Raw genomic sequence first — 12,774 nt, forward strand, 5'->3', positions numbered from 1 at the left:
AGAAGAGAAAGTAACAAGTCAATATAGAATTGCAGACGAAGAACTTCTTTCGTACATCTTCGAGTTACATATAACTCATCATGTACTCCCATCGGGAGATCAAGATATTATCCCACGAGTCAACTCGAATAATTAAAGAATTACAACAGCCGACAAAGGCACTTGAAAAAATATTCTCAGAGCGCGTTCGCCGCAGTAAAAATTCTGAATGCCGTAACTCGAAAGAGATTACAAAGGTAAGACCTCGGGATCTGTCATGTGTGGCGTGGTATCGCACCCGAATGCGCTCTCCCAATTTATCCGTATCAGCAGATGCAAAAGAAAAATACTAACGGACGCGTTAGGTACTCGATAAAACACAGCTGGGATTCGGTTCACGATAAGTCCTTAAGTGGCGCGTGTCGAATTACGCCAGTATCCCGAGTTCGAGTCCATGACTTGAGCTTGAAGTAGGTTTATGCGGGTTTGCCACAAGAGCAGTTAACTGGTACCTGATCCGTCAGATGAACCAGCCCCATTTACCATTATCCTTGTACAAATAGACATTGAGCAAAATATTCATTATGATTCGAAGGTTTTATAAATATGCAACTCAGTTTTACGATGGAGATTTTGCTCGACTCTGCGATTCAAGCAAAATCTCGGGGGCTACTGACATAGATATGCCGAATAGGCATGCCGAATAAAGAACCCGGGTTATCCGGAGAGGATGTGTAGCCCACGAACCCGAAGATTTGGAGGCCCAGAAGCCCAGAGAATTTCAGATAAGGAAAATAGAGTTGTATTAGGAATAATGTGGCAAAATAGGAAAGGCCCAATATGCCTATCGTAGTTTGTAACTTATACGGCATGAAAAGCCTCGGCTCCACCTCCTATATAAAGGGGAGCCGAGGGAAGATAATTAAAAGTATCGAATCGATTGTCGACAAAACCACTGTAACTTTAGTCAAGCACCTTCGTCGGCTGAAACCTTCGAGATCTACTTGCACTCTACTTCTTACAAAACCCTAAGTCTACAATATGTAGGAATTTACAAGTTAATCCCTTGTCAACGAAGGAGATGTTCGTGAAAGGCTTAGCCCATGTGTGGTCCCGGTCATTCTTGTGCCCAAACCAGATGAAACACAAAGGATTGTAGACCCAGCAATGCCATTGCCATCCGTTACCGCCACCCCATTCCTCGTTTGGATGACATGCTTGATGAGTTGTGTGGTGCCACTATAATTTTGAAAGTTGATTTGCGTAGTGGCTATCACCAAATTCGCATGGCCATTGGTGACGAATGGAAGACGGCATTCAAGACCAAGCTTGGTCTCTATGAATGGCTTGCCATGCCGTTTGGTCTTTCCAGTGTTGCTTCTACCTTTATGCGTCTTATGAACCATATCTTAGGACCTCTTATTGGCAAGAGTGTTGTTATGTATTTTGATGATATTCTTATTTAATACAAGAATCTCGAGGACCATGTTCAACATGTGAGAGAAGTCTTATGCATCTTACGCAATGAGAAACTCTATGCCAATCTTCCTAAATGCACTTTTGCACAAAACAAGTTGATCTTCCTTGGATTCGTTGTTTCCTCCAATGGCATTGAAGTTGATTGTTCAAAAGTTGAGGCTATTCATAATTGGCATACGCCAACCATCGTTGGCCAAGTTCGAAGTTTCCATGGCCTTGTCGGTTTCTATCGTCGCTTTGTGAAAGGTAGCACCATTGCTTGCCCCTTAAATGAACTTACTAAGAAGAATGTTCCGTTTGTTTGGGGCAAGGCACAACAAAATGCATTTGATGAATTGAAAAAGAGACTTACCGAGGCACCACTCCTTGTTCTACCAAATTTTGCAAAAACCTTTGAGATTGAGTGTGATGCAAGTGGACTTGGCATTGGTGGTATGATCCATGCCATGGGCCTTCATGGATCCGACTCCTGGCGTAGGTCGGTTGGGATCCGGTTCCTGTTCATGGGCTGGACTTCCTCCAACTTCTATCAACAGCAACTGGGCCGCCCGGTGGGCCATAAGCCACCACCACCATCTGTGGGCCACCGGGGCTTGCCGGATCTAGACCACGTCGTTGGCATACCCATGAAGTATACCCACAACAGGTTTATAGCAGATCTGCAGCAGCTAACACTGGAGCCGGCAACTGCCTCCGTCAGGTTGGCTGTTGGCCCGAGGTGGATTCCTCCGCTATCTCGAAGAATAACCCGATGGTTGCGATCACCATAGTGCCTAGGAATTGGTTGGGCGATTTTCTTGCCCCTCATCGATGGTCGTGCGAGGTCTAACCGGCCTGAAACCGTGGAGTCAATGGCGTGGTCGTGCAAGGTCTAACAGACCTGAAACCGTGGAGTCAATGGTGTGGTCGTGCGAGGTCTAACAGACTTGAAACCGTGGAGTCAATGACATGCAGGGAGGGCCTAGCGCTAGCAGCTGACCTTGTGATGCAACAGATCAGGGTGGCATCTGATTGCCTAAATACTATCCGTAGTATCGAGGGCGAGGGAAGAGGTATATATGGCCACATCGTCCAGGAGATCAAGGCACCTATGGCCACATCGTCCAGGAGATCAAGGCAGGGGCGACTGATTTCCAAGAGGTTCAGTTTGTTCACGAGGGCGATCAAGGCAGGGGCGACTGATTTCCAAGAGGTTCAGTTTGTTCACGAGGGCCATTCCACGAATGGCGACGCACATTCCTTGGCAAGGGGATCTGTTACTCGTGAGTCGTCGTGATGTAGGTCAGCATGAGCGACCCACATTGCTTGGCAAGGGGATCTGTTTCTCGTGATGTAAGTCGGCATGAGTTGTTCACAACTCTATGCATTATGATACTATTTGAATAAAGGGGATGAGAGTTTTTCTCAAATAAAAAAGGTGAGGAGACAGTCGCAGGCCGTTCTATGTGCGCTCGACGTCATTGTCGATCGACATTTAAAAATCCTTTCACAATCATATGCATTAAAAAGGAAAAATATACAAGCTTCAGCATGGCACTCGCAGAAAGCAAATATTCCCGAGCAATATAGATAATGTGAATACAACACTGGTAAAAGTAGGATGTTGAGCACAGTGCATATTGCACTAGGGAACAGCCGTACAAAGAAGCACAATTCCTGCAGGCGTCTCCACAATTCACAACAACCATGAACAAAAAAAAGTTCACAACGTAACATATCAGCCCAGACTACAAATTAGATTCAATACAAAGCATCTAGTACCTGGGCTGCTTTATTTCCTCATTCATTTGCTGGGAGAGGGGAAAACATGATCTTACAAAGGATATGAGAACGATTCCTTCAGCTTCTCTACCTCCAAATAAGCATTAGAGTATGGGAGGAACTCTGAGAAATGGCTTTGCATCAGATCATTGATGGCCACAGCGAGCTTTGGAATCTCCATGATCTCTTCATTAGTTAGCTTCCGAACAAACCTAGCAGGGTTGCCAGCCCAGAGTTCACCAGTAGGAATCCTCCTTCCTGGCGCCAGGACAGAACCAGCTTCTAGGATTGAGTTAGTCTCAACCAACGAACCTTCCATTAGGATGGAATGCTGGCCGATGATGCACTCGGGTTCAATAGTGCATGACCGCAGCAGACAGTATGCACCCACTGTCACATACCGATCAACAAGGGTCTCAGCTGGCAGTCCTGTGAAAAATAAGTACTAAAGATGAGATGAACCCAATCACCATTAACACAACGTATCTATCTGCCACCAAAAGTTTTAGGTAACATACAAAGGGCACATGCATTAAGCAAGCCCCCAAATTACTTCACTATTAATTACTTAAAGAAAAATTACTGCCAAAGGCAGTAAGTCATGTCGCATACATGTCAAAAACATTCTGTACGAAAACGAGGCAAAATGATATCCCGCACGACACGATTTCAGGAAGAAATGTGAAAATCTCACCACACAATCAAGCAGCAGCCACACTTGGTCTCTATGCAGTTTTTTTTAAGTAAACAAGGCAAAAGGTGCAATCAATAAATCAGTTAACAAAATGAACAACGGTATGGAACCACTTTCTGATAAGCATTGATATTATACTGACAAGTATCAATCATACTTGTGGTATTGTCAGTATATCTGGATTCTAATATGAATGTTATCAGAATCCTAGAACCTTGTCATCAGAAATGAAGAATAATGTCCACATGATCTGGTCAGCATTATTAACCAACTTACAACAGAAGTCAAACATATTATCATGAACATTTATGAACAATGATAAGCTATCATCGAAGTACCGAGATTTCTAATAGCATATGTTAATGCATATAACCATTATATTTGGCAAAAGGGCATGGACATGCCAATGTAACAACTGGATGCAACTTCGGCCGACTTGCCTACAATCATAGAAGTAGCAATAATATTTATCATTATCTATATAAATGAACTAATAAATCCTCAGTTTGATGTGGCACACTGAATTTGTTCATGGAGGCATGTGACTTAGCATCTCAGCCTACACATATGCCTAAAATTTAAGAGTGCAACCAATGGGACAAAACCAAGTAACGAATCACAGACCGCCAAGAAACTTCTCTAATACTGTTGGCGTCTACTTGATTTGGAGGTTCCTATGCATTCTTCAGCTTTGTTCCAGATACACAGACAACAACAACAACATCAAAGCCTTTTTCCCATGCAAGTTGGGGTAGGCTAGATATGAAACCCAACAGAAAAGAGAACCAAAACAAGGAGACATAAAGAAAAAGAAAAAAAGAAAAAAGGAAAAAGAAGGAAAAAAAGGAAAAGATTAAAGAGAAAAGAAGCGAGTGACTAAGGTTCCGGCACATGATCGCTAATCTCCATGCAGTCCTATCAAGAGCCAAGACTTTAGGTACATTCCAATCCCTCGGGTCTCTTTTTATCGCCTCCGCCCACGTCAACTTTGGTCGTCCTCTACCCCTTCTAGTCTCCTCCATACTCTTTAGAGTTCCACTATTAATGGGAGCTTCTAGAGGCCTCCGCTGGATATGCCCAAACCACCTTAGTCGGTGTTGGACTAGCTTCTCATCGATCGGTGCCACCCCTAGCCAATCACGAATTACCCCGTTCCTAATCCGGTCCTTTCTTGTATGGCCGCACATCCAACGCAGCATGCGCATCTCTGCGACACTCATTTGTTGGATATGTTGTCTTTTAGTGGGCCAACATTCTGCCCCAATAAAGCATCGCCGGTCTGACAGCCATCCTATAGAACTTACCTTTTAGCTTTTGTGGGACCTTCTTGTCACATAGGATACCAGATGCCTGCCTCCACTTCATCCACTCTGCATTGATCCTGTGGCAAACATCCTCATCGATATCACCATTGCTTTGCAACATTGATCCCAAGTAACGGAAGGTGTCCCTCTGACATCTCGGTCTTCACCACCAACACCACTAAAGTAGCATCGCATGTACTCAGTCTTGGTCCTGCTAAGTCTAAACCGCTTTGACTCCAACGTTTGCCTCCATAGCTCTAACTTCCTATTAACGCCGGCCCTAGTTTCATCTACTAGCACCACATCATCAGCAAAGAGCATACACCAAGGAATATCACCTTGTATATCCTTGGTCACCTCATCCATCACCAAGGAAAACATGTATGGGCTCAAGGCTGACCCTTGATGTAGTCCAGATACACAGAAAGGAAAAAAAAGAGTAGTACAAGTCAGAAAAGGATTATCATAGCTCATCCTAGTTCAGGGACAGTAGGCCCAACTCATACTGTAAATTGCTTAATTTTCATATAGGAGTCCAGACAATGAATCTCTAACTATTAGTGATAGATTGATAATCTGTTGCTGACCAGCAGGATAATACTTAGTGGTAATAAGCAGCGACGCAGGATGCAAGAAACAATGAGATCATCGAAGATAAGACAGAATTGACTATCCATCATGAAACACATGTCATGCTTGCAAACAAGCAACTAAGGAAAAGAAGAAGAAGAAAACATGTCGCCACCTTACAAGCTAGTTCCACTATTATGCTACAAAACCACCAACGAAATATAAAACAAGAGAAACCATTTGTAAAAATAAATATCAAACGCCACTGCACTCTAAAGCTAGGAAGCGTGGATACTTCAGTTTATAGGCGTGTCGGTATCAGATACTAGACGGATAAAGGATACTGCCCAGATACTGCCCGATACGTATCCCGTATGTATCTGCCAATTTTCCAATTAAAAAAAGTAAAACAAATAGTGATACGTGTGGGATACCTCAGGGATACGCTGATGATATGGAAACCTAGTAGAACCGCTCGATATATCTCCTCCCACACAACCTCTCTCTCGTTAACGAGTGACTCAGCTGCCGCCTCCCGTCGCTAACCGAAGCGCCACACCCCATCGCTAACCCTACTGCCGGGGCTGCCGCTAGCGCCGGCGCCTTGCCGCTCGGCTCCTCCGGTCTCTCCTCTCTGGTGCCGCTGAAGCCATAAGGAGGAGCTGGCTGCCGGTGAGTCTTCTTTCCTTGTCCCTTCTAAATCCATGGACAGCTTCCAGGCCACATCTCCTTCAATTGCTCACTTCTCCCTTTCAGATCTGATAGTCGCCTGCCTTCCATATCCTCTAGTTGCTTCCTAGTCTCCCACGTGAGGCGGCTGTTTTTTTGTAATGGTGAGTTTGAGTATTGAGATTTCTTGATTTCTTTCCTTGCTTATCATGCTTGCTGTGTAATAGTGTTTGTATTTTGCACTATTTTAGGATGCACCACCGGCAAATAATATAGACAACAGGCCCTTGTGGAATTATGTAGACATTGTAGAGACAAGTGCAGGAGATGGAGGAAATAGGCGATTCAGATGCAGGTTTTGTAGTCGTGAATACAATGGAAGCTATGCGAGAGTTCAAGCACATTTGCTTAAGATAAGAAATAAGGGGATCATAACGTGTACAAGTGTGATAGATTAGACTTTTCGACAACTTCAAACTGAAGTTGCAGCAGCTGAAGAACAATAGGACCAAGTTTATGGTTCATTTCCATGTTTCCGTCACCTTATCAAATTATTAGAATTCCTTAATTAGTTGCTTTTGTTTGTGATGTGGTATATTAATCCTATGAACAATTACTACTTTTGGTATCTTAAATAAATAATATATATATGCAAACATATCCATGTATCTGTATTTTTGGAAAAAATCGACGTGTCCCCGTATCACGTATCGGATACCTATCCAAGTATCTGTGCTTCCTAGCTCTAAAGGCAGCCTGATTACATTGTTAAGTACTACATCCAGGCTAATCTAAACAATTATTTCATAGTTATGAGAAGTATTGGCTAAAAATTCTAAATAGACAAGGCATCGATTAACCCAAAAGTTAAATTGGCCTCAAGACAGGGCCAGGCGAGCAGGAGTGCAACCTGTGCGGCCGCACATGGCCCCAAAATTTTTGGGGCCCAAACTTTCGTAAGCGGTTCACAGTACATCAGGCTGCACTGCCGCTGGGATTGGTGGGAACTATCACAGAGGAGAGTACGGGTGGCCGCCTATCCCGGCGCGGAGCAGGGTATCCCGCTCAGCCCTTTGTCCCTTTGGTTTCTGTCGATGGGATCGAGAAATGCCATTGATGAGACCTCTTTTTCTGTCGAACAGTTACGTCTGGGAAGAAGAAGAAAGGAAAAAAATATGGGCTTGGACTAATGGGCTTAAGTTATTGTACAAGGCCCATTTACTATTGTTCAGCACAGCATGCACATCACGCCTCTGTATGTTCTAAAAAAAAAGCATGCGCCTGTAGCGAGTACCATGTCCATGCTCGATCAAGTGGTTTGATTGGGCGGATCAAAAAATGTGGTTTGGTTGGGGGTAAAATCACCGTACTGCAGCCTCACAATTCAGGTTTCAAGTGGTGCGGGATGTCCCTCCACGCCGCGAGGCCGCCCCGCAAAATTCGCCCACGCGAAGCCGCTGGGCCGACCGCGTCGTTAGTAGCGGGACAAAGCGGTATAGCCACGTGGCCCGCTAAGAGCCCACAAAGTCCGGATAGCCCGCAAAGCCAAATTCATTCGCTCCCTGAGTTCCAAATCCTCGTTGACCTCCCTCTGTCGCCGACGGCGCCGTCACCGCCACAATCGATGCCCCGAGCTTCTCTTCCCTCTCCTCTCCCTATCAGTGAACCTGCTCGCAGTTCCGGATGTTGGGGTCGACGGCAGCGCCGCCGCCATCTCCACATCGGGACTGCCCTTCTGGAATCCTCGACGGAGAAGATCTTCCTCCACCCTCCCTCACCAACTGCAGCCGGCGTTTCGTCGCCATCAACTTCCGCAAGACCAACATCCTCGCTGCGCCCTATTTCTCTTCTAAAAGAATAAAGGATCTCTGCCATCTGTTGAAATCGTTGCCAAAGATCATCTCCAAGGTATGTGACCCAACATCCTCCCCTGTTTTCTAAGAATTACTTGCCCTGCCCAAGTTAGGAGAACACAGATAGGAGAATGGTGATACCTTGTCTCGCTTTAAGGACCTCCCCTGTTTTCTAAGATCTGAATCTTCCATGGCTTGAACCTTAGGCAACGAAAAATAAGCTCTGTCCATGACTGCAGTAGCCGTTGCTGGACTGACTGTTTATGGCATGTGCAAAGCTGCTTCAAAGGACATTTCTATACCAGATATCTGTCTCCAGCACAAGTCTAGGGGAAAGATTGGACGCTGGTCCAGAAACAAGATGCTTCTGTTAGAAGATCTTTTTAATAATTCCGTGCTAGCTAGAATGTTTAACTTTGAGTCATCATCTGAAATTATTTTGAACTGTCTGCGTGTTTTAAATGCATTGCTCCATGTTTTTTTATATAATTGTCTATATTACACTGTGCTGACAAATGCATGTTTCCCATTGTGTACTGTGCATTTTCCATTTTGTTGCTCCAATATGCATACTGTTGTACACATGTCGATAAATATAGATGAAAGTTAAGAGACATGTTGATATATTCGTGTACTGGGATGAAGAGTGCACAAACAGACAGTTCGGTTTGTACAATAGAGAGATGTCTAACGCTTCGTACATTAAAATAGTCCACATGATTTTATACAGAGTACTGATAAGACTCTGCCTCGTGTAATCATCAGTCGGTGTTATGGTGCCATGTTGACCTTATGGTGCATATGTTTGTTCAAGTTTGGTTACAAGTGGTTAAGGCATCTCCTGGATAACTATGGGGACTGGAAATGAAATACAGTATCCTGTGACTGCTCTTCATCTTGTGCCCTCATCAACTTTGTGTGCACATAAATACTTATATGTCAGATGACACAGAGGAAAAATGTTGATGATTTATCACATCTTAATCTTCAGTCAGTAGTATTCTATAACCTCATTATCTTGGGTTCTGATGCTAAGGTGTGAAAACATCCAAAACTCAGCCTAATTCCTACTGACATGTTGAAGTTATTTGCAGGCGATGACAAAATCTTGACCCTCCTTAACATCACACTTTCATGTGAAACAGTTGTTTATCTTGGTGCTCTCAAACCTGCTATGTTTTACCTATTTGCTGGACATGCTGGAAGTGGGACATCGAATCGAATTGTTTATAGGATTGCCTAATGAATTCTATGTCAACTTGAAAAGACCGAGCTGAAGAATGCTCAATCTAATTCCTGTTGCACATGTACTAGTTTGCCAAGTAAATTTGCATGGTGGGTCGGGCAGATTTTTATCCAAATTGGTAATAAAGTCACAGAGTTATGTTACTACTCCTACCATGCTTAGCTACTGAATTCTAGCATATGGAATGTTCAGACATGAAAATTCTATTTCAGTTCCAACGTGTGATCTGTGTTTTTTACTCCCAGTTATGCACTTATGCTGTTTCCAAGACCTCATGTTATAGTGCATCGAGTGTGATTGCTATACGGGTCAGCACCTCTCACCCCTTCTCTGCAACTTGATTATCTTGTTCTGATTCGTTTTGGTTTCTTTGTACCGTTTCTTCTCATGAGATTGTTTTATGATTTCTTCAGATATGCAGCTCAGTTAGCATTGAAGAAGGGTGATGTACTGATGTCGAAACTTGTTTGCATCACTGGTCTTCAAGATCGACGAGCTAGTTTTTTTGTGTCTCTATGTGTTGCAAGTTTCTGTTTTAGATGTATGTACTGGGCACCCTATTCTCAATGCGTGTGCTCCATGTAAATATAAATTCAGAGAAGTACAGGCTACATCGATTTTATTTATCTTCCATGCTACATCTCTCCCTCTTCTGTCTCCTGAATGATCTGAAATGATGTTTTGGTTTTGGATCGAATTGGTTTAGGATCTCTTCCGTTTTTCCCCCTTTATACTTTGAAAATGTACTGATAAGTCTATACATGATCCATAGTGCTAGTCAGAAATATGTTTGTATTTTTCTCAAGAATATTGGTTGCATTGCTCGAGAAAATAGGTCCACGAGTTGTAACTGGACAGGCATTCTTGATGGATAGTCGAGCTGAGCTGAATAGAATGGCTGTCCGTCATGGATTTTTTGAGCTGCTTTGGTTCACCCTCCCTGAGCTAGCTAGTACTCCGATCAGCCGAGCTAGCTAGGACTTCCGATCGGTCAGCCAGCTAGCTAGCTAGTTGCTCCTCTAAGCGAGCACGCGGGCAGGTGCGGGATGACATGGCGTGCCGCAAGGTCCCGCACCAACTCCAGCGGTCGGTGGCAGCAAGCCGCGAGTATCCCGCAGACCTGGCACTGTCCCGCGTCGCTATGTAGCGGGCAGCCGCAACCCGCCCCGCTTGCAACCTGACTCACAATCTTAGATCAACTCTATACTCTTGATAGCTCAAAAAGAAAAACTCCATACCCCCGGACCAATAGACTCCCGATTGGGCCTAGCTTACGTCGCTGGTCAATGCCGCGGCAGTTAGGGAATATGTAGTCTATTGCTAGAACCGCTAGGAAGCTGAGAAGACGAGAACCATTGAGGCACGGCTGTGTGGAGCCACCGCGCCAGTTCATTTTGTTGCCGATCACCAAAAAATGATGGTCTTGTCGAGATAGGGCCTCATTTCAGAGTGCCGGACAGGGCCCCGGATTTTACCGGCCCGGCCCTGCCTCAAGAACCAATGCGATAGTAATAAAGAATAATCAACTTGAGTGTGGTCATGCACATAGTCAGCATAAACTCGACAGTGCAGTTGCACACCCTTTCAAATTACATTGGGTATAGATTGTACTGATTATAATGATAAAAAAAATGGTGATTTAGGAGTTAACTAACAGAATTGGACGGATCTAAGAACAATTTTGTACACCAGAATATGGGAACAAAACCAAGCATGGAACTACGTTCGAATTACATAGTTATACACAGTGGCGGAGACATTACCCAGGCAATGGGGCAATGGCCCAGGGTGCATGGATGTTTCCTTTGCTAAATATTAGTGATTTTCAGTATAAACATGAGTGTATCTCTATTGGTACAAAATGGCCCTCTTTTTTACTACGTTGTAGCTCCACTGGTTATAAGTAAGAGAATATTGATTAGACATAACTGCAACCTCAATCCGAAGTTGATCATCATTCAGGATTTGAACATACAAATAACCATGGTTATCTAGCAAATGCCTCTCACAGACAACCAAATTGGACTAGCTAGTTGTGATCCTCTGCTCTCCCAATCAAATTACCCCCATCATCATTTCTAGCATATCGAGTAGAGAAGAGTGGCACACTAAGAGGTAAGACATCATCAAACTAGGCAATATAGACATTCTCGAATCCACATCGCGTCAATCGAAACGAAGACATGGAATCATCCAAGAACAAGAGTAATATTTTGCCAGATCTGGGTACTACACAAGGTAGAAAGAAGGGATCGCAAGGAGGGTGGGTGACCTGTAGGTGCGGACCAGGCGGCGTGCAGTACGCACCGCTCCTGGACGTTGGCGCAGAATCCGAGTGTGATCTTGTTGAGGTCTCCCCGCAGCACAGAGCCGCTCCAGACGGATGCGCCGTCGTGGACGGTGACCTGCCCAGCGAGCACGGCCTCGGGAGCCACGTACGCATCGACGGCCACCTTGGGCAGCCACTGCCCGAGCGGTACTAGCTGCCTCTGCCCGCGGTAGTCCCACCGCACCCGATCCGCACCTGCTGCCGCGGCTGCGGCGGGGGATAGTGGAGGCGAAGAAGCGGCCGGTGACGGTGAGGCGGTGGCGGTTGAGTAGAGAATCCTACGGAGAAAAGGCCCCGCGGAGGCGGAGGCGGAGGCGCGGCGAGAGAGCCGGGACATGGAGGCGGCGGCCATGGTGGCGCTGGTGGTCCGGGTTGTGTGTGAGCAGGCGGATGGTCCAACGTTCGGTCGCTGTCTGGGGGAAGCCGGAAGTTTACCTGGGCTTGGTTCTCTGTGTAAATGGGCTTCTGGAATCGTACCAACGGTGTCGAGGACGACATTGTCACCACACACGACCCTTCCAAGGGCCCAATCCCTATTTGACGCCTAATGCGAACCGTATTGTCCCTACGGCGTATCCCTCTTCCTTGAGCACGAGATAGATGGGCCAGCCATTTTAGGTGATGGTCGGGGAGGTGCAAGAGGACGCCCACCTCGCCGGAGATGGGGACGACGCGGCCTGCTGCGATGTCGCTAGCGGAGGCGAGGAATGAAACTTAGGGTTTCACATGCGGGTACTTATGGTTTCGGGTGCGGGTACTACGGTTTTAGGTGCGATGGCTCGCCGGCTTTGGTCTTAGGGTTTCGGGTGCGGGTGCGGGGGCGATGCCGGAGAACATGGGTGGTGGGGTGGTTTAGAGGGAAGCCAGGGCGGTGGAGGATTGGCGGTGGG

The 12,774-nt window shown here is 45.5% G+C and overlaps 1 protein-coding gene across 1 annotated transcript; it reads right to left on the reverse strand.

Annotated features, from left to right (window-relative positions):
* Positions 1-2,989: 2,989 nt before the first annotated feature.
* LOC124682345 (gamma carbonic anhydrase-like 2, mitochondrial) lies at positions 2,990-12,265 on the reverse strand. The gene is made up of 2 exons (XM_047217040.1): positions 11,828-12,265; positions 2,990-3,648 (listed from the first exon to the last, which is right to left on the reverse strand). Exons 1-2 carry the CDS (start codon positions 12,234-12,236, stop codon positions 3,272-3,274), a joined length of 786 nt encoding a protein of 261 aa, XP_047072996.1. The 5' UTR covers positions 12,237-12,265; the 3' UTR covers positions 2,990-3,271.
* Positions 12,266-12,774: the final 509 nt, after the last annotated feature.

This window comes from Lolium rigidum, unplaced genomic scaffold (genome assembly GCF_022539505.1).
Source record: "Lolium rigidum isolate FL_2022 unplaced genomic scaffold, APGP_CSIRO_Lrig_0.1 contig_8857_1, whole genome shotgun sequence".
NCBI lineage: Eukaryota > Viridiplantae > Streptophyta > Magnoliopsida > Poales > Poaceae > Lolium > Lolium rigidum.

Coding starts and splice junctions, on each gene's coding strand:
- LOC124682345 (XM_047217040.1), bottom strand. CDS start 12,236: ATGGCCGCCGCCTCCATGTCCCGGCTCTCTCGCCGCGCCTCCGCCTCC. Junction 3,649..11,827: donor CGCCTGGTCCGCACCTACAG/GTCACCCACCCT, acceptor TATTTTTCACAG/GACTGCCAGCTGAGACCCTT.